Source organism: Seriola aureovittata, chromosome 12 (genome assembly GCF_021018895.1).
Source record: "Seriola aureovittata isolate HTS-2021-v1 ecotype China chromosome 12, ASM2101889v1, whole genome shotgun sequence".
Taxonomy (NCBI): domain Eukaryota; kingdom Metazoa; phylum Chordata; class Actinopteri; order Carangiformes; family Carangidae; genus Seriola; species Seriola aureovittata.
In genome coordinates, this window is record NC_079375.1 from 12,433,495 (window position 1) to 12,455,131 (window position 21,637).

The 21,637-nt window shown below is 38.4% G+C and overlaps 1 protein-coding gene across 6 annotated transcripts in view; it reads left to right on the forward strand.

Annotated features, from left to right (window-relative positions):
• The window catches only part of st18 (ST18 C2H2C-type zinc finger transcription factor), a 43,335-nt gene that overhangs the window by 15,701 nt on the left and 5,997 nt on the right, over window positions 1-21,637 (forward strand). For 5 of the 6 annotated variants that reach the window (XM_056391944.1, XM_056391942.1, XM_056391943.1 and 2 more), the window contains 13 exons: window positions 4,773-4,888; window positions 8,000-8,051; window positions 8,880-8,910; window positions 9,141-9,328; window positions 13,014-13,724; window positions 14,474-14,608; window positions 15,488-15,578; window positions 15,674-15,766; window positions 16,324-16,532; window positions 16,854-17,053; window positions 18,989-19,234; window positions 20,582-20,694; window positions 21,292-21,354. In XM_056391944.1, the coding sequence (XP_056247919.1) occupies window positions 4,773-4,888; window positions 8,000-8,051; window positions 8,880-8,910; window positions 9,141-9,328; window positions 13,014-13,724; window positions 14,474-14,608; window positions 15,488-15,578; window positions 15,674-15,766; window positions 16,324-16,532; window positions 16,854-17,053; window positions 18,989-19,234; window positions 20,582-20,694; window positions 21,292-21,354 (2,248 nt within the window). The remainder of the gene's footprint in view (window positions 1-4,772; window positions 4,889-7,999; window positions 8,052-8,879; window positions 8,911-9,140; window positions 9,329-13,013; window positions 13,725-14,473; window positions 14,609-15,487; window positions 15,579-15,673; window positions 15,767-16,323; window positions 16,533-16,853; window positions 17,054-18,988; window positions 19,235-20,581; window positions 20,695-21,291; window positions 21,355-21,637) is intronic. The other variant, XM_056391947.1, reaches the window with a different exon arrangement.

A 21,637-nucleotide genomic window follows, 5' to 3' on the forward strand; every position in this document is an offset into this window, starting at 1 on the left:
CTGTGTGTTTCACAGAAATAGGAATTCACCATTGGGCATCCTTACTGCATGAAATACTTATGTTCAGCTCATTCCAAACAAAGCTTACGCAGATTGAGAATTCATATGCCAGAGGTAAATCCGAGTTAACACGGATTTATACTGGCATGAGTTAAAGGACTAGAGTTTGTAATCCAGGTGGCCAAGGGATTTTACCATACAGTGGCAAAAATCACTTAAAACTCCCCCAACATCCTGAGCCACTGAGCTCAGTAAGCAGACAGATTGTTCAGAATTGATGACAGCACAACTATATCGGAGCTGGACTCTGTGTTTGTGTGTGTGCATATATGTGTACCCGCGTGTTTGTGCGTATGTACGTATGCTTGTGTTTGTGTGTGCGCATATGTGAACATGTTTGCTTCCTATATATACTCAATTAGTACTAAAGGGGCTGTTTAGAATAAGACCTTGACAGATTGGTATTATTTTCCTTTAATAGGGTAGGGGAGGTGTATGGGGAATACTGCCTTCTATCTGCATAAACATCAGTAGCATAAATAAAAAGACAGCAACATCAATTTCAGTAGCCACTGACTCATAAGTAAATTGATCAAAGTTTCCATAATATCCAAATAATTGATGTTTTAATAGACTTTAGCTTGATCACCGTACACAACAATACTGGGTGAAAAACAAAGGTGCGTGTGTATGTTTGTAAGGGTTAGTGTGTGTGTGTGTGTGTGTGTGCTTGTGTGTGTGTGCGTGTGTGTGCGTGTGTGCGCGTGCGCGCACATGTGCACATGTGTGTGGAGGACAGAGGAGCAGAGATAGAGTGGAGTTGTTTAATGACAGGAACAGCTGACTCATTTAGAGAGAGCAGTGAAAGGTAATTAACCCTGGGAAAACTACAGCTGCCATGCGAGCTGTTCACTTCAGCGCAATCTGATTAGGAATCACTGCTCGAGTCCCTGACTCCTTTCAGACACTGTGTGTTCGAGGTAAACTTTTCCCTTTGCCCCGGAGAGCCCCAGAGCACTGGAGACCTGCCTTTTGTGACGGGGGATTAGCTGGAACGGTTACTACGTTTCTCCAAATTGCAGACCACCTGGTAGCATTCATGCAACCTCCTCCATGAAAGGGCCTCCTTGGGCAGGAACAATGAGCAGGATTACTCTGCTCATTGTTACACCAGGGCTGGAACTTCTTTTTCCCCAAACACCTGTCCCCAAATTAGACAGGTTTGAAAAACCATGTTCATGACAGAATTCAAAGATTCAAACTAACATGAGAGTGGTTTGGCAGGCTGGAGACTTGCCAATGGATGAATTGTCTGCTGCTACATTTATTATGCTATTGATGCATAGTGCAGTGCAAGAAGATACTAATTTTATTTGTCTCAATATTTTGGTGTGCTTAATTGGATTGAAATTCACAAATAAAATAGCATATCATCTAGGCCCCTTTCATACGATAAGAGAACTAAAAGCACCAGAAATTTGGTCAAAAACAGAAATTGGCTCTTTGATGTCAGAAGAAACAATCTGGACTTGGTGCCTCTGTGTGGTCCGGCTCCAGATGAACTCAATTTAGAGGGAAGGCTTTGGGATGACTTTGGAAAGCGATTACAAGATTCATAAATCACCTCGGCAAAGGTGTCACCATCTGACTCTTTTATGGGACTCTTGCGAACTCCGTCCAATAACAAGTTTCCCCTGTAGTTATGCCATCATAACAAATCATTGAAGCGATAGTAGCTAGCCAGGCTCCTAATTGTCTGTTAAGAATTCTGTGAGCTGTGTTCTTTTATTGAAGCATCTCTGTCTTGGAGAAGTGATAAGATGCCAATACGCTCCTCTATAAAAGTACTCTTTGGCAAAAGGCACAAACACTTTGCTTGGCCGTCAGGGTAGCTGTGAGGCTGTTATATCTGAAATCGCAGTTGACTTCAAGATTTTTGACTGTGTCTGCGTGAATCCAGAAACCTCCATCAGACGAAGGAATGCTCATAATTTGCCGGCAGAATAATTTTCTTCCAGATACAGTATATTTTTTTCTTTAATTTGAAAAAGCATTTACATACGGAGCACATATATAAGCCCAACATTTTCATCTTAATAAATATAATGCATTCCGGGGAGTTACAAAAGATTGTTCAGTATTTTATGTCCCTTGATTCAATTGAAAAAAAATGCAATTTTCTTATATATAACACAGCAAATTATCCAGTGCTGTTAAATTTTAATTAACTTTCAAATTTACTTTATAGGTAACCAATAAGGAAACATCTTGAAATAGAAAAAAAGGGAAAAAAAAGAAAAGATTTTGGTCCAAGTTTTAGCCATAGATTTGACATCTTAGACCTCTTGTGTTCCCTCCCCCCTCCTTTAATATACCCCAGCCATTATTCTGATGTCCAGCTGGTATTTAGGGACAGGGCGTCTGATGGCTCCCTCGCCACCTCACAAAAAAAAGGCAAGAAAGAAAAGTTGTTTATCTAAACACTCTCTGAACAGAAGCTGATTTTAATCTCTGAGCAGAGCTTAATTTACTCACCAAGGAGACATTTGCATCTCAATGAAAAATGGTAAAAGCACTCACCTGCTTTCTGTACACAGTTTTACCTGCTGTCCTCAGAATAGGTGTGAACACTTTTCAAGCAGGTATATTACTGCTAGCTCACCTTTTCCTTTCAGCTAGTTAGGCTGTGAGGGTGGCTGATTCTCTGCACACCTCAAACCTCCTATGGGGTAAATATAAATTGTGATCAGTTTGCTGTATCCTCAGACATTCATTACAAGGAAATATGAAAGTAAAAGGTGCTATCTCCTGCCGTTTGCTCTTTATTGTACATAAACAGAATACACTTAGCATGTAAAATTAATGTGAAAATTATTCCCGGGGTAAACTATAAACACAGAAGTTACCCCGCACATTTACCCTTTTTTTCTCCTTCCCCTAGATCAGAGTGTAATTGCCAGTAATCAGGTCTGTTTGCTGCTGATAAAACCACTCTGAATGCGAGGAACCCTCTTTGTGTGATGACTCAATTATGCCAGAAGTGGCTCATCAAACCTGGCCCATCAGCTGCTTTAATAAATAAGGAGGAAAACTTGCTGCAGGCGCATTATAATTCCATTCATTCCATAATTAAATCCATTCCAGTTTTAACCCTTCACTCAGTGTGCTTCTGGAAGAGGAAACAAAAACAAGGAGAGAGAGGGGGGGGGGGGGGGGGGTGAGTACACACCAGACAGTGACCTTGCACAGAGCACCCATCCGTTCCCTATAATTCAAAATGATACCGTTGAAGAAAGGTTAAGAGAAAAAGGCTCATGGAGAAAAGGATGGGAATCAGTTAAGACGCAGCCTCTGTTTTTTATGTATGCATTGTTTCCACACACAGCCTTAGACAGTAATTATATTAAAAGAGTAATCTAATCATAACAGTTGGTTGGTTGAGTGTGCAGTACTGACATTTTGAAATCTTATTTTGTGTAATCTCATTTGCCTCTATCATCTCGCCTGTACAACCTATCTAAAGGAAATAATAAAAAGTAAATAATGTAATTAATTTTATGGTCTCCAGAATCTTACTTTGCTACTCTGTCCTGGTTTATTGGTTTCAAGATGAGGTATCAGCACAGAGTTTTTCACTCCATCACAATAATGTCTGTGTTAATTACATGAGAGCATCCCAAGTGCACGGATAAGCTGGGAACAAGGGGACACAAAGACTCAAGGTCAGTGATGAATATCCACAGCAGCTGCACGGTATTAATAAGGCATTATATGAAAATAATAATAATAGCATCACTTTCAGCAAAATGCGAGAGTGTGGTTAGAATAATGTCAGGAACGCTGGGGTGTTTTACAGATATTTCCCCTCCATCATCTCATCTTGGATCCAGCCTTTCTGATAATGGTGCGAGGCAATGGTTATTCATGATTGCTGGACTGGGAAGGTCTCTCTCTTTTTCTACCCCCAGTCGCAGCCCATTCTCTCCTCTGTGGTGGGAATGCTGGCAGATGGGGTTAGGGGGGAATGGGCTGGGCTCAAGGACACCTAGCAGCCAGATTAACACATAGAAAATCTCATAGAGCCTCAGCATCAGGCTGCCTCCTTTCCCCCTGAGAAATCTGCCCTCGACGTAGGGAAACAGTCCTCTGAGAAGCATTATTTGTGTTGGACTTGGGGTTTGTGTAAGTGCGTTTATGAGGGGGGGTGGGCGCATAAATATGATTCAGCAGATGACGAACCAGCTCAAATAGTAGTGAGTCTTTTTTCATATGCTAATGAAACTGAGTGAATACCCCTCCCTCCCTCACTCCCTCTGCTTTTTTCACCCAGTTTTGTTTTTCCGGGGAAATGCTCTGTGAGCTATAATTAAGAAGATGTTGGGTTCCTTTTTTTTTTTCAAAGCTAACAGAAATAAATAATTCCATAATAAGATCTGTGAAGTGAAGAGGCTTAATGTACTCATTGTGTTCATCCTTGTTTTCCCTCTTGGATGTTTTGTATTAATTAGAAGCAAGCAATTTGATCTCTGTCAAGCAATCAATTTGCATTGTGCTCCTTATTCCATGTGAGGTATTAATATGCTCTTTCCACCTTTTTCTGACTTCATATTCTCATCCGTGTCCCCAGAATATGAAAATATAATAATTAAATACCTTCAGAAATCTGGTTTACATACATACAATTGATTTCCCATAAGCTAAAAAGTAAATTAGTTACAGGCTGTAAGATTAAAGTTGACACGTTTTTGTGTTTGGTGTATATTCTGTTATAGATAATGAATTACACGATCACCTCCTGAGAGATAAGAAGTGTGAAAGCATCAACCAGGGTGGACAGTGTGGATCTGGCATCTTATCCTACAGAGCGCTTGGAAAACTACAGTCAAAGGTAAATAATCTAATGCGGACGGGACTCAGAAAGAGCTTATAATTCTAAACACAAGGTGAAAAAATAACTTTGTAAGGGACCAAAAAAAAAATCCCTGGGGCTCAGTGATTGTGTAACAGTGTTTTGGATAAGTAGCATGCTAAGTGGTGGAGTGTCACTGCTCTTTTGACCACAGTGATCACAAACTGAGATTGGATTTTACTTATGCAGAGCTGTGGGAGGCTGGCAGATAATATAGTACTCTTTAAAAAGTGTTGCTGAGTCTGCTTTTTCTATTGTGGTCGTTGCCTTTAGATGTCAGGTTGACTCGGCTGGATTTGTACCTGAAAGAACATTCTGTGAAACCACAACAGAAAGTTTAGAGAGATATTTATTCTGTACGTTTTCCTTACATGTCCGTGAGGTCCATTACAGTACTTCACCTTTTTTAAAGCAGACATGATGCTAAGTTCATTCAAAGTCTGTTTGTTTCAAACTGAAATGAATAGAAATCAATGACAGCCCAAGAGGATTGGAAAGTATGTTCAGAAATCTAAGACCTTGTGCTTTAGAAAATGCTCAGCAGCTATATGTGAGGATGTTTTGCAGTAAAACATGCAAAAACACTCCTATCAAGCTTAAACATCGAACTCAGTGGCATTATTTCTGTGTGTAAACTTTTGTAAAAGTGATCTGCCACCAAACAATTGTTTCTTGACGACATTTATTGTGAGTACTGCACAAAATTTAATGCGCACCATGACACACCATAGCTGGGGATACAAAACTTTGATGGAAACACACATTGTTGTAACACTTACCAAGACACATTATTTTTTGGGTAACAAAAGAAGTGAGCAAAGTAAATGATAAACCCTTTAAATTAATTATTCTTAGGGAGTTTCTAAAAAGAATATTCTTTTATGTTTAGACTGTTATTCAGTCAGTTATTGCACAGGTTATTATCCTGGAACAGAGGCACTGATAAGTATATGTCATTTTTAATTCCACTTACTTCCACATTTATATACTATAAATTTAGGTAGTATATAAATAGTAGTATATACATAATGAAGAAATGCTTTATAGCACATGATAATATATGTAGTTGTAAGTAGATATAAGGATATGCGTGTTAATGTGAATGTACAGTATTTGTCAAAAATGATAACTTATGAATATTTTATATCATTACAGTGGTGTTTTTCTATTTTGTCGTTTATTATCTGTTTATACAACAGCCTTCACTTATGGCTGCCCACAGGAGGAGTTATAGTTGCTGTCAAACACATTGCTAAATGCTCATATCTGCTTACAACTATATTATCATTTGTTATGGACCATTGATTAAATGTTTATACTGCTTGAATATGCTAAATTCAGGGTGTTGAAGTAAAATGTGTCCATTCCATTATAAAAATATCCATGACCAAAGGCGGCTTTTCATCAATCTATGACATATAGCACTCTATCTGAAAAATGTATGATCCCCTGACAAAAAGACTTGCCATACACTAGTAATAAAAAGGTAAATTATATATGTACGTTTTCAGCCAGATCATGCAGGGAGTGTTAAAACAAAATCTCCCGTTTCACCCTGAATGTATCTATTTGTTCTGCTTTTGTAAACAGTCAGCGTCACATGTTTGTCCATGTTGTTGCCATGCCAGAACTACCTGTTAGTACACCACAGCATCTATCAAGTCTTCCCTTCCCGTCTTGTTACATGTCGCTCCTTCTTATGTGTAATAGATATAAGCTCAAACTCGCTGATAAACATAGGTTTTGTAATTATGATGTCAGAAATACGCACGAAATACAAAAAAAAAAAAGGTTTTCATTTTTTTGTCAGACTAAAACTTATATAATGTGTGAAAGTGGATACTGTAAGCAGTGTACTGTAAAAGAAAATGGAGCCATAGTAAGATATATAATGCAGCCTGAAACCCATTGAAACTAATTGTTTTTCAGTGGTTGGACAGGCACAGGACTGACTGTAAACTGAGGAACTGCAACACATTTCTAGGTGATTCTTATAGCATTGACTTTTAAAAAAAAATTAAACTGACATTAGAAATCTGTTATTATTACACTAATTATTACACTAATATTGATTAACCAGAGAAACTCTGAATTGTATAAAGAAGTACAACATGGCAGGTCTAAAATGTCATGTAAAGAAAAAAAAAAAAAACAGCTTGGTAATAAACATGTATGACTCAGTGGTGATATTTAGGTTCACTGATAACATCATTTGAACTTTGATTAATGTCCACGTTACAGATTGAAGTGTGTAAGAGCAACATTTTTCCTTCAGAACAACAAATTTATACAAAACATTGAAACATGTCTGTGTGGAAAAGTGTTACAAACTAATGAGGTACATTCGTTTTTACAGAATGTAATCTATAGTGTTTGGGAGTTGTTTGTCTCAATAGGCTGTAGTAATCAAAAGTAATGAACCTATTATGAGCAGGACCTCTGAGGGCCCGGCGTGGCATTAAGAGTGTGGCACATAAAAGGTTTATTAAAGGAAATTAAGGTCCATCACTGCCACACCTGCTCCCCTATTATAAATGTATGACAGGTCAGTGCCTTCAATCACAACAGCAAACGAGAGAGAGGAGTCATGTTTCCCATTACCAGGGAAAAGTAACAGCATATCCTATGACTCACAGATTTCACTGGCCTGTGACCACTATACGCCACCATCAGCCTGGAATAATTATGTTTAATAGGTTTTATTTGGGACCCACAAGCAACAGCCAGAGAGAGTGGATGGATTTTAGCAACTATTTTTGTCTAAACACACACAGTGAGGTGCTGTCCGTACTTTAATGTCATTATTTAGTGTCATTACATTTTTACTCACCTTTGAAACTTTCCTCCCCTGACATTATACTCCATGTGTTTGCATATTACTGGTGTTTTAGGAGCTCTTTGTGATGTTGTTGTGCACACAAATTGATTTTAAGGCTCACTGGCTCTGGGTGACTGACAAAAATCAACAATAATCTATGAAGTATTTGAACCTTTTTTCCATTTCAAATAAAAGAAATTAATGAAAATAGATAAATACACAAAAAGCTGTCATCTACTGGCTCATCTTTACATCTTATGTTTTATTTACAGATGGATTCTGAAGGTGAGGAGCAAACCCTGAAACCATGTAACAGTAGCACAGGTGAGTAAAGCTTTTAGTTTTAGTTTGCTTTTAACTACACACACACATGCATGCACACACACACATATTCCACTTATCGCCATGGGTTAGGGGTATCAGTTCAACAATCCAACTTTATAACTGTCAATTTTATGTATTATCTTACCGGTCTGAAGAGCACTGCACTGCCATTTCATTATTCAGAGGGGAATAACTTCATTAAATTGGAACAGTGGCTCAAATTAGTTAAGGAGTGTATATATATTGTGTGATTGAAAACCTCTAGACTGGATATGTCATTATGCAAGTGTTCAGGGCCTCCGAGGCCTGCCTGCTCACACTGGAGCTATTACTACATCTAGGGAAATTCATGAAAAGTGTTATTATTGGTTGTGCTTCATGGGAGTATGGGTAGAACTTGTGAATGAGATTGACGCAGGCCTCTGGGAAAATTGATTTACCCTTTTAGATTATGTTGTCGTCGCTGTCAAAGGATGAGCTACTGTTGGTCTCCCGGAGAATGAGCCAGACTGAATGAAAAGCTTTTCAGATCAATGAAGAGACCACTTCTCCATCCTTATGCTGATTATACCCGATGGCATTGTAAAAGAGAATAAAATCTATGGTGAAAGGCTGGATAAAGCAGTATTAGCCCTCGTGGTGTCATCCCTAAAACATTATCTGCAAAACAAATATTTACAGAGCGTTGTAAAATTTCATTAGCGATTGTCCAAAAGTAGTGAGTCGCCTTGAACCTTTGATGAAGATTATGTCGACAGATGCTGTGCTGCTGTAGTGGAAATGTAAACATGACTTTTTATCTGTTCTTTCTTGGCCTTTATTTCACAGGGCTGGCCGACTGCATCACTGAGACGCACAGGTACAATTTTATGATGTGAACACTTTGAATTTTTCTCACCTTTTTCATCTTTAAGCCAGACGGGAAGTATTCATTTCCCAGATCAAACATGTGATTCTTTCTGAGGGGTTTTCACTTGATGATGTATTAAAAAAAAGTCTCAAATTTTAGTAGTCGGACCTTTAAAACAAGCCAGCCGAAGCCTCTGTTGACCCTGCTGCGCTTTTTGTCCGTTCCCCTCGTCCCTCCAGCCCATATGGGTCCATGGCGAGGAAGAGGAGTGCTCAGGAAGGGGTGCAGGGCGCCCCCGTCAACAAGAGAAAGTCCCTGCTGATGAAGCCCCGCCACTACAGCCCCAGCGAGGCATGTGAAGAGGAGAGCGAGGACCTGGCACCGCCACAGGACAAAGAAGAGCTGAGGAACATTGACACTCCAGCAGGTAAACAGATGTCCTGTTGTTTTGTCTGTTTTGATGAACAATTGACGCTGAATTTTAAAATCCCATCTGTTGCATTCATATTTCCCTCCCTCTGCCATCAGCCAGCAGCCGCAGTCATTGTGCAGTGGAAGTGAAAGACTACACTGCTGGGTCCACATTAGTTGTGTCTCACGTCCACAAATTGAAGTTTTGACAGCTGATCTGCCATGATATTTTTGGCGTGGCTTTACCCTCTTTTGATGAGGCCAGATTTCAGACCCCTCATCTGTCCTTTTTCAATAGCCAGTCCAAACTCATTGAATCCATAGAATGAAAAACTGAATGGGGGTGTTCACCAGTTCACTTTGATTTTGAAATTAAACTTCTGCCATTCCTTTATATTGAATTTTTATTGAAGTTGCCTATTTTGAAAATCAAATGAGTTGTCAACATTATTTGGCTGATGTTCTAATATTTAAGTGTTTTATTTTTATTTATTTATTTTCAAAGATTTTACTCAACAACAGGCGAATTTAATCAACAACAGTTAAAAAATGTTTATTTTCACTTATGCCACTGTCCTTTTCAGGAGCGAAAATGTTTTCTTTTTTCCTAATGAATTGAATTTTGTGCATTTTGGCAACAATGCTCGTGGTGTACATGTGCATTCTCGCCCACTATAATCTGCACTGATTTGGTATATTTTTAACGATGTAACTAAGCAACAAACGTAATTGTCCCTTTCAAAAGCTTTTGTTAGGCCCTCTAACACAGTCTAATACATAATTAGGCATAATGTCTACAGCTCATTATAGTACACATGTGTGTAGTTAAATGGACCAGGAGAGTAGCTCACTGAATTGTGTGGATTCATTGGAAATGGAATTTATTTGTTTCCTGGGTTCATATTACATTACAATTATCTAAGTAATTCACTGTGTATCATCAGTTCTTCCTTTTGTTGCTGTGAATTCTAGATACATTTTCTTTTTATCATCAGGCATTGATTGACTGCTGTATATTTTCCCTATTTCAACCTGATATTCAGTGGCCTATGGCTTTGAAACAAAACAAAATCCGTCCAGAATAAAAAAAAGTCTATTGAGGTGTCAAATGAATACGGATAGCGATAAATATATTTTGCTGTTATCAGATTTAGGGACTATTTTCTGTAGGAAAACAAAAAATGGAAAAAGTGTACTGGAGGCAGCAAGAATTTCTGCAGTGGGAAGCTGGTCATATCTGCATTTTAACAAAAAGGGAGAAAAATAAGCCTCTCGTTTGGTCGAGCCACACTGTGTTCAACTGTAGCCAACTGCAGCCCTGCTGCAGAGTGCTGGTAATGGCTATTCTGGAGTACAAACTGTTCACCTGTTCCAACACACAAACCACTGGAGGGATCCAAGTTTTTTTCCTCCATCTCTTTCCTTTTTTCACTGCACTTATGTGTGTGTCTTTGTCTGTGTGTGTATACGTCTGTGTGCTTGTCTGACTGTATGCGGCTGTGTCAGGCCAGAGAGTCCATCTGGATGAAAAACAAAACCCTTGTTGCTTGCCTCATAAATGTAAATACGTGTAACTGGCTTTAATTTTTCATTCAACAGGGTTTGTCTTTAGACGCCTCTTTTCAAATATTTTTCACAGCAGGGAACACATAGTAACACATTGTAATGTTGCCCGAGCACAATGCGTATGAAACCAGGCATGTCAAATTCCTCTGCAAACAATAATGTACAAACTCATATGTCACAAAAGCAGTTACCTCTTTTATTAGTGCTTGATAATTTGTGTCATATTTTAAAGCTCATTTGGTGAGGATTAAATTTTTGTGGTGGCTGTCTGATAATGCCTATATCTGTATCATCCTCAGCACTGTGTGATCTGATTCTAACAATCCATCTCTATCTATCTTCTCAACCTCTCGAATCCTACTTTTGCAGCGGTCTCTGATGTCTGGCCACTTAAGAGGATATACAGTCCAGCCTGCTGAAAGTAAAAACCTTCACAGTCCAAAGAGCCTTAGTCGAGCATAAGTTTGACTGGTTTTGGAGGATCAAGAGAGATTTTGTTGAATCAATCCAGATGACAGCTTTCCATTGTTAATCACTGACCATGACTTAATATTATCAGTGGTGTTAATAAAGTGTTGTTTCAGATGCATTTTGAAAGATAAAGCTAACCCTCTCTGTCTGTTCCACTGATCAGACGTTCAGTGCGTAAGGCTTCACTCAGTCTTGTGGCTCTCTGCACATGTGACCGGGATTTCTGGATTTATTCTAAAATATGGCGGACCAGAGGTCAATGCTAATTAAATTATTGAGAGCACTCAGCAAAATAAGCTGGAGAAAAGAGATTATACAAAATGAGTGTAAAATTTAAGAAGAAATGCATATATATTAAATTAATCTGGAATAATGGCACTACATATATCATATATGGTATCTTATCACACCCACAAGGATTTAAAAAAGAAAAGTCAAAACCTAAAAATAATGGAATTAATTTTCTATAAAAAAAAAAAAAAGTAAATTATTGGAAAAGCTCTTCTAACTTTATAATTTGGAATAACTTTTTATTAAATAATCTATCTATTTGCCTTACTGTATGTTTTTAATATTTTTACTTAGATACTTATTAGATAATAAGATATGTTGTTAACCAGGAAATGTTGAAATATTTTACCTCACCAAGGCCCACAGAAAAGATACACATGTATGATTTCAACATTAAAAAGAAGCTGTTTTAATTGAAGTAACTGGTCCAGTCAACTTTACTCGTAATAACTTGATAATTGCTATTTAAATTAAATACATACATTTTTTCTATTTTTCTATAATTAGCTTTTTCTCATGATTTTTAAAAAAATCCAACCAAAATTTATCTTATTTGTATTTGTGCAGTTGCCTTGTGTCATGTTCACTAGGCAGGCCTCTCATTCCTGTCGTAACTGCTCAGTGTTGTGCCTTTAACACTTTTATCCAACAAAATTATTGTCAGTTTTTTGACTGAGGTTGGCTGGCTTCTCCTAAACCAAGTCCTGCCACACAGACAGCAGCAGCTCACAGAAATTCCTCTCTTTTATCTCCGTGTTTGTGGTTTCCGCCATCTGTGTTTTCAGGAATCCTCTTCACTTTCCTTGTTCTCATCCTTAGAAACAACAATTATGTGTTTTTAAAATCATTTTGTGTGTGCAGATGACAACATGTTGCTGCTTAGCTTGCACTTAAAAATACACATTACTAATTAAAAACTAATGTTCACTGTCCAACGCACTGTAAATCCCTCCATAATCTTGTCCTAAATCTATTTTGGGTTGTTTCTACAATTGGAGACACAGAGGAAGAAGAAAACAATTGTGTTCTTCATCTCCAGCTTTCATGTTCAACTAGCAGAAAGAAGGGTCATATATGTTTTCTAAAATATACTTTAAGAATTGCTTGGAAATCTTGCAACCTTCTGATTATCATTTCCATTGCGACATGTGTTCTTATAAATCCTCTAGATGTTAATAAAAAACATGTTTTTCTGAAGATATTATTCATTGAGAAGTAATACAAAATCTAAAACCTTGAAAGGATTTGGAGAAGATTACCAAGGACATACAAGTCTTATCCTGTGTGACTGAGGGGTCAAAAAAAGAAGAACATATGTGGCCTTAAAACACTTGAAAACACAGAGAATAATACGTGTTTTCTTGTTGTTTCAGATGGAAACTTAAATACAGTCAACGGAGTGGCCAACAGAAATGGCTGCCACGATGCAGCAGCAAAGTCCAACGATTCGCTGGGATGGTCAGAAGTGACCTCTGATGGCTCTCCACAGCGTGAGCCAGACACATCTGAACCTCTGATGGATGAAGATGAGGATGAGCTCCTTAAGAACGAAGAAGACCAAAGTCAAGAGATGATGAGCGGTACGTCATCGCCACAGAGTCCATACGGAGACATGAGGGAAGCTGAGTGGGAGCCTCTGTCTCTGTCTGCCAAGGTGAACAGCTCGGGCTGCAGTCCCTCCAGAGCCTCTGAAGACCTTTCAGGCAGGAACGGCCACGTTAAAGAAGAGCCTCACTCGGAACTAGGTGGTCCAATGGGTAGAGCAAGTATTTTTCATGCCGAGGCTTTAAGATACAGGCCGCCACCTACGGAGGAGGACAGCGAGGGGGAGACAGAGGTGGAGAGGCCACCTCGGCTTGACGGCTGGGCGCTGGGTCTCCACGAGAGGGGCCTTGAAATGAGCCGAGGGAGGGTTAACTTCAGCCTGTTGGAGCAGGCTATAGCTTTGCAGACAGAGCAAAGACAGGTCCTACACCATGCTTACAGGGAAATGGACCGGTTCCTTATGGAGCAGATGACCAATGAGAGGAGGCACCATAGGATGATGGACATGGACACCAGACTCAACTATCATGGAGGAAAAGGTAACAATAAAGAGGAAAAGACCTGTGATGCAAGTCTTTAGAAAAAAAAGTGACCAGTATGGGAACAAACAGTTTTCACAGTTGTACCTTCATCCAGTGTAAATCAGTTCGACCACTTGTGATTTGGATGATTGGGTGCTCAAAAAAAAAACATCAAAAAGAATAAAAGAAGCATACGCAGGGTGGTGGTGGTGGGGATCAGAGGGAGGAAATCCTCTTAAATACTAAAAACATTTTGGCAACAAGTGAAGTAATAAATAAACAGACTAAAATAAAGAAGAACAAAATTTTCTAATGGAATTGCTACTACTCAGAATATTGGATTTTGATAGGAATCAACTGGATATTTAACCATGACCATAAGTCTTAAATCCTCCTAAAGTGCCTCTCATGTTTCCCTCTGATTCTTCAAATGACTGCGGCTAAATGTGTAATCCTAGATGTAATCTTTCGATGGATGGGCATTAAGAAGTGACTGCTCTGTGTTGAACTGCAGCCTTAACTAAAATGACAGATTAATAGATGCATTTTGTGAAAAAAGTGTCTAGCTTTGCATGATATTTCAATCTGTTGACCTATGTACAATAATCATACAGGACAAGTGCATTATATATATATATTTCATTTATTTACACATTTCTTGACAGAACACATAAGGACAGAAAAGCTTTAGCATGTCACGGCATCAGCACAGTGGTTGTATTGTATATTTTTTTTATTGTGAAATATTATTTTTTCTGTGTCTACAGATTCCCCACGGACAGATAAAAAGGATATAAAGTGTCCCACCCCTGGCTGTGATGGCACTGGTCATGTGACCGGCTTGTACCCACATCACAGGAGTTTGTCTGGGTGTCCTCATAAAGTCCGAGTTCCTCCTGAGAGTAAGTTGCACAAGCAGTTCTGTGTATACATTAAGTATAATGGATGGTTTCTACTCATAAAAACTGCCAGTTTTAGGATTTACAATCAGCCGCAGTAATTGAAATCCTCTTAGCACAAGCCCAAAGACAAGAAAGACCTGCTTATATGTTTAGTTCAATTCAAAGATGTGCATGAAACTTTTCAAATAAACTTAAAGGATTTTTTTTTCTCCCTCTCTCTTTCTCGTAATGTGTTGTAATGTGTGAATATTGAATTTTTTTTTTTTTTCTTTTTTTTCCCCACATTGGCGATTGTTAAGTCATTTCAATATAACTCAACAAACATTCAACATTAAACAGTAATGTTACAAAAGGAACAGAAAAAGTAATTAACTTTTTCAAAAAAGCGTGTGCTCTTAGACTGGAGGCAGTATTTGCAAATCAAAGGGCTAGCTAACGCAGTATTCAAAAATAAATAGACAACTCCAACAAACTAATTGGAGAATATGTACAGAAAAGAAGTTTCTAAGGATACAGAGCGGACCTTTAACAACGCGTTTGTTTTGAAGAATATAATCAGCTGTCTTGTTACGCTCCTCTTTGCACTAAGCTATTTACATTTCAGCGACATTACAGCATTCCTCACAAGGAGAAAGCCTTTTGCTTTTTTCTCCTATTTCTGTCTCTGTAGGATCTTTGCTCTATAGGCTCTAATGTACCAGCCAGTTACATAAACCAACGTTTAATGTATGAAAATGTATTTGTTTTACTTCCAAAATGCTCAGTAAATATATATTTATTTACCATCTTATAATCTTTTCAGCTTCGTTCTTCGTTATCTCACATGTTGAATTATTCTGGACATGTTTCTCTTACCATACTTATCTCCTCTGCCCTCAGTCCTGGCCATGCATGAGAACGTCCTCAAGTGCCCTACACCCGGGTGCACAGGAAGAGGCCATGTCAACAGTAACCGTAGCACCCACCGGAGGTACATCCACAGGAGAAAGCCATTAGAAAATCTGTACCCTGTTCATAGATGAGTTACAGTATTAGGCTAATGTGTTTGATTTCCTCCCCATCCAGTCTCTCAGGCTGCCCCATCGCTGCTGCAGTGAAAGTCTCCAAACCTCAGGACGACAGCCTGAAATGCAGACAAACACCTGACCGCTCACCGAGGTATAATGCCAGATAACGCTCGGGATTTTCACTGCTCTCAATGTGGTCACATGTGCAGAAAAATAATTACAACAAGCACCCAGAAATCATATTCAGCTCTGTAGTGGACTGAAGTTGTAAAAGCCTAACTGAGGTTATGCAAAAAAGTGATAAACACTATTATTGTTGAGGAGAGTGTGTGGGATATTTTTATTCAGTGATCCCAGCAGAACGCACAGTCTATTTTCAGCTTTCCAAGCAGACATAAGCAATGGTTGCTGGTCCTGTGAGTTCCTCTCTATTAGAAATGATAAAAGAGCAGAACTCTTTGTTCCCTGTGGATATATCATTGGCAGGATGCCCACTCCTACTATATTAATTAGTCTGGCAACCTGGCTGTGGATCTACAACACACATCAGATCCCAGACTCTATGTGTGCAAAAGCACTGGTGTCCCTGAATGGTTTAAAACAATGTCTATACTTAACTGCTTAATATGAACTTGTGAGGCATCTTATTTTACAAGTTTTACACAATTAAATAAAGTCTTTTTTCTTTTTTAATTTGTCTCCTTGTAGAGCCATCGGCTTGATAAAAAAGTTTGAGCTGAACCAGCTGAACTATAGGCTCTCTCATCCAGTAGCAGCCTTGCAAACAAGCCTCACAAAAGACATGGACAAGTACAGCAGAATCCGCTTTGATTACGCCAGCTTTGATGCACAGGTCTTCGGCAAACAGCCTCTGATGGGGACCAACCATGACCAGGAAATGTCACATTTCCCTGATTGTAAGCTTCATATATTTTATTTAACCAAAGAAAACAGTTATTTGTTAGTTAACATGTTAAGGAAGATGAATAAACGTGCAAACTACTTTTTGTCATGTGTTTTAAGTATGTAGATGTTGTTTCAGCTGCTAAATTGATAATAATCTATTTGCATACATCATATTTATGTGTGTATATTTATGTGTCATTACCTAAATTTTTGTATCACTGGTTGTTGCTAAAACTGTCAAATATGAACTTAGAACTTGCGCTCTTATTAAGTTTAGGTGGAACACCTGGTGTCTCAGTAACAAACTTATTCACTAATTATTTGTTTTTTAGCACCTCAGCAGTATCCTGGCTTCCTTGGTGCTCCAGGTGGCCGCCTGCCCACCCCTGGTCAGCACAGCCCGCCGAGTCAATTCAAAAAAGAGGATGGTCTCCAAGCCTCAGCAGCGACCGCCGCCATCCTTAACCTCTCCACTCGCTACAGGAAGAACATGGAGGCTGTCGCCGGCCGGCCCTTGGCAACCTCCACAAAGGTAATCAAATTAGACCACTTGGAAAGGTATTTAATGTGGTCATTTTAAAGGAACTCTGATTTGTGTATAAAAAGGGAAGACATCAAAAGACAGATTTTGGCAAAGGGAGCCTGGCACTCTGGTGGCAGAAAAACAAGGAGGTTTCCACTTCATAAAGCTTTAATGTACACATATGAAAATTTGTGTAATCACATCAAAAGAAGAAATACAATCAGCCTTCCTTCCCAATTACAAATACTTGTCTATTTTTTTGTAAAACATGTGGTATTGTATTTAGTTTCGACATCAGCTGGCATGTAAAAACCCTGAACTGTTGTCTGAAAATGCATCTTGCCCGCTGCAGATGGCAGAGGATATTTTGCTTAGTTATATGATCCAGCATAGGCTGTTTGTCTACACCAGATAGTCTTTAAAAGCATTTTAATGGATTAAGCCAATCAGCTAAAGGAGTTAACATCTGAAAAGTTTAATTCACACAAAATCCAAACTCTTCTTGGAAATGTGCACAGATCCAAAATCTCTTCAGCTGTCTTTATCTGCAACCCGGCATTGTGTTCAACTTTTTCCAAACTCACTTCATGATTAATATTGATCACATTCTGTGGGTTACATACGTGCACACTGTACTGTAGATGATTCAAGGTTTCCACACCTACACAGCACAGATCCTTGTCTCCCAGCTTGTTGAGCTGAGAATGTGGCCCTGTACCAGGTACCAGCCCACTGAATGAATAAAACAGTGTTAGCAAGTTAATCATCTGTTCTCATTTACAGCTTAGTTGTCTTGGAGAGACGTACAAAATAAAGAACAGCTTTCAAGTCTGAAAAAAAGGGGCCATATTTAGAGTGTTATATGGTGTTGGATGCTTTAACTTATCTGCATATGTATATTACACGTTGAAATATCACACACAAAAAAAGCACCAAAAGGCTGGCCTTTAAAGCGTGAAAGCAAGCTGATTTTACGTACTTAACAGTGCAAAAAAGCTTAAATTACATCAATAATTAATCAATAATAGCAAAAAAAACAACAAAATCCTTAGTTTTAGTTTTTAATCAGAGCCAGAAACCAAATAAAAATCAAAGTAAATCACAAAAAGTCTTGCAGGTCCTATAGTTTTACACTGGTGTTATTTTGATTAGGTACACACATCATCAAATGGCTGAATAATTAAAGTGGACAGCCACATCCAATGTTCATGAAAATTATCCCCTTTAATTAATTTGAAAGGTTCCCCTCTGTTACGAAAAATAATGATGTATAGGCTTTAATGAAACATATGCGTTGAATAATTGGTTCCATTTATGGAAAAGGATTTCAGCATTTAATGAGGTAAACTTTTAATACCATAAAACAGCCATAAGTCATCATGCTACTGCGTTTCAGCGCAAAAACGACAAACACATCTGTCAGCGGGGAAACTTATGCCACATTAAGCTTTTTTAATTTTTGCTATAATAATGATGACCTAAAACCAGCCCCCACCCACCCCACCCCCCCAGCTGCCATCTTGGTTGTGTGTCCTAGAAAACAGATGACACAGCTGTCACTGAAAAACTACACACCAGTGATTATTTTTTTTTGTGTTCAGCAGAATTAACGCTGGCTTAGTTTGGTACTTTGTCTAGTGTGAGATAACCACTGTATGTATTATTTGTTTGCTCTGAACTCTACTCTAAAGTAATTTTTCATGTTTACAGTGAAATGTTGTTGGATTCATGTTTACCATACTGTTGGCGTCATATTAATGTTAGTTGTGTTTTATTTACATTCCTTTTAGAATAATTAGCAAACATCTTCTATTTTTATCCTCTGATTCATTTGTTTTCATATGTTGGCACGCACTGCAATGATATTACTTAATCTACTGTGCTCTTCCGCAACATGTTGTGACATGTATTACTTGATTAAAGAATTAAACTTCTTGCCTTTAGGACATGCTTATAGAAGTGGATGAAAATGGCACCTTGGACTTGAGCATGAAGAAATGTAAGGAAAATGTGAAAACCCACACGAAGGCACCTTCAGACGACCCGCTGTCTCCTCTCGAGTCCACTGTGGCCAAAGGCGGGAGCGTGCTCATCAGCCCCGCCTTCTACCAGCCGCTGTGTGAGAGAGACAGCTGGGAGAGCCCCATCCCTGTCAACTTCAGCAAAGCACATGTTTTACAGGACAAAGAGGTATAAAAAAACCCCCAAAAAACACAACTGACACCTTTAATGTAATGTAATCTTAAAATGTAAGAATATATTAAACAAATGAGAAATGTAAATGGTGCAGGGTGAGAATTTGAGAGTCTCTGGAGTGTCACCAAACCAAAGACATTTCAGTTACACAAAGTGCATAAATAACACAGAGACTGAGCAGCACAGTAATAGACCAAAAGTAAAAGATTAAGATACAAGATTCCTGGTCAACAGGGAGTACTGATGTCTTGAGTTGAAGTCCCCCAACACCCCGCCTCTTTAAGATTCTCTAAAACGTTTTCATAGTTTTCATATTCTGATTATTCGGTTTGCTGCACAAATAGATTTTCTGCACAATAAACTCAACACATCAAACTAAACTGTAACTAAAATCTCAGAACTCTCTATTTGTCCTATAATCATTATCTGATTACATTGTTCTTTCCAGGAAACCAAATAGGGTTTTTAGGAATTTACTGACCTGCAATGAAGCGTTACCTTTTCATTTCCCAACCTCAAATTGTAAATGTTTCAAAGCCTTCTCCACACTGACAAGAATTAAAATATGGCAGAGAATTAATTAATTCTCTTTTATTTATTCACCTTGTGGGCCAAAAAGGTGGATAAATGTAGTCTAAAAATAGCCACAGTGTCAAATTTGGTCTAAAAATACTTGAATCACACTAAAAAAGTTTCGTAACTGTAAAATCCCCCAGCTTGCTAAAATCTTAATATTTCCAGCATGAAATACAGATGCCATTAATGTAAGCAACGACCTAAGTATGGTAACATACTTTTTTTTTTTTTTTAAAGACAAAGCAGCAGCTCCGGTCAGATCTGTGCAACTATGAAATGTATTAAATATACACTGAGGACTATAGTGCTAATCTAGTCTCCACATATCACTCTTGCCCAGGGGCCTGAATGAAGCTTAATCTGAGCTTTAAAGGTTTTCTTTTCATTACTTCACAGGTGGTATTCATTTGTAGTTGATATCAAAAGTTATCACATTTGACCTGCTTTTAAATCATACACAACATCTGGTGACTGCAGTCTTGTCTGTGTAAAAAAAAAAAAAAAAAAAAGGAAATGCATACGTCATGGCCATACATCATAAAAACTATTTGGATTAAGTATGCCTTTAAATGGATGTATGGTTTACTACAGTTTAAGTATTCTTAAGCATAATCTCTTTGCCCTGCACTCCAACCCCCAGGGCTTGTGTTTTAAGAGTATTATACAGGGCTTTTCATTAATTATTCACTTTTAGGTCATTGCAGATTGTGTTCAGGTTCAATATTTTGGACAGCTAAGGCCATGTTTTTATCTTTTCTTTCTCAGCAGGAGGATTACGATCAGGTCTCCTTGGAGGACCAGCACTATCAAGGAGACGGCAGCATGATAAGCCCCAAAACCAAGCTGCTATTACGAGATTCAAAGAAAGAGCTTTTGAGGTACGTCACGTTAAAGACTGAAACATCTCGAGGCATCTTTATTCAGCCAGCTGTGCATAATGTGAGCTTCCCGTTTAGTTGGCAGATGGTCAGTTTTAATAATAAGAAGTGTAACTCCAAACTGTACCTTTGTTTAAGTAGGACAGATTGATATAAGTGAGTCAAAACACACAAATGAAACTCACCGTGTTACATATATGACTGTAACTGGTATGTCTGCAGGTTCATGTGGAGAAGAAATGTATCTATTTGAAAGTGAGTTTTCTCCCTGTATGTCCTGTACAAGCTTACAATTCTTGACTCTTGTAGTTAGAGTGCATGCTCTGCTGGGTCTCCTCTTGAGAATTACACCACGAGAAAAGTAGGATCCTCTAGTTTCCACAGCACAGCACCCCCTCCGACATTCAGAGACATTGTTAAACTGAATGTTGAGCAAAAATAATAATTTTCTACTAAACTTCCTGCTGTACTAACTCTTTTTTTACTTTAATGCCCATGAAAAGGTTCTCAATGTAAAAGAAAGATTCAGTTCAAGCTTTGCAAAGTCTGTGGGAACTAGAGTAATCTGTGTATTAAATGCTTTGTGTTCTCCTGCAGCTGTCCGACCCCAGGCTGTGACGGCAGTGGCCATGTGACGGGGAATTATGCATCACATCGGAGGTACTGTAATTAATTACACTCTCATTAGACGCAGCCAGCACATATATAGACAAGGGAAACTGTACTGATTGTTTGATTATGTTTATTTCTACAGTTGAAAACTTGTCTCATAGCTTGTTTAGATAGATTTTATGTCGTTTCTTTCCCCACATTGGTGACAGGAAAAAGCTTTTTCATGAGGAAGAAGTGGAATTGTGTTTTCAAACAATTTTGTATAAATATGCATTGAGACATTGTATTAAGATTATTTAATTCAGCTGTGATCAAAGAGTGCATTAAAATG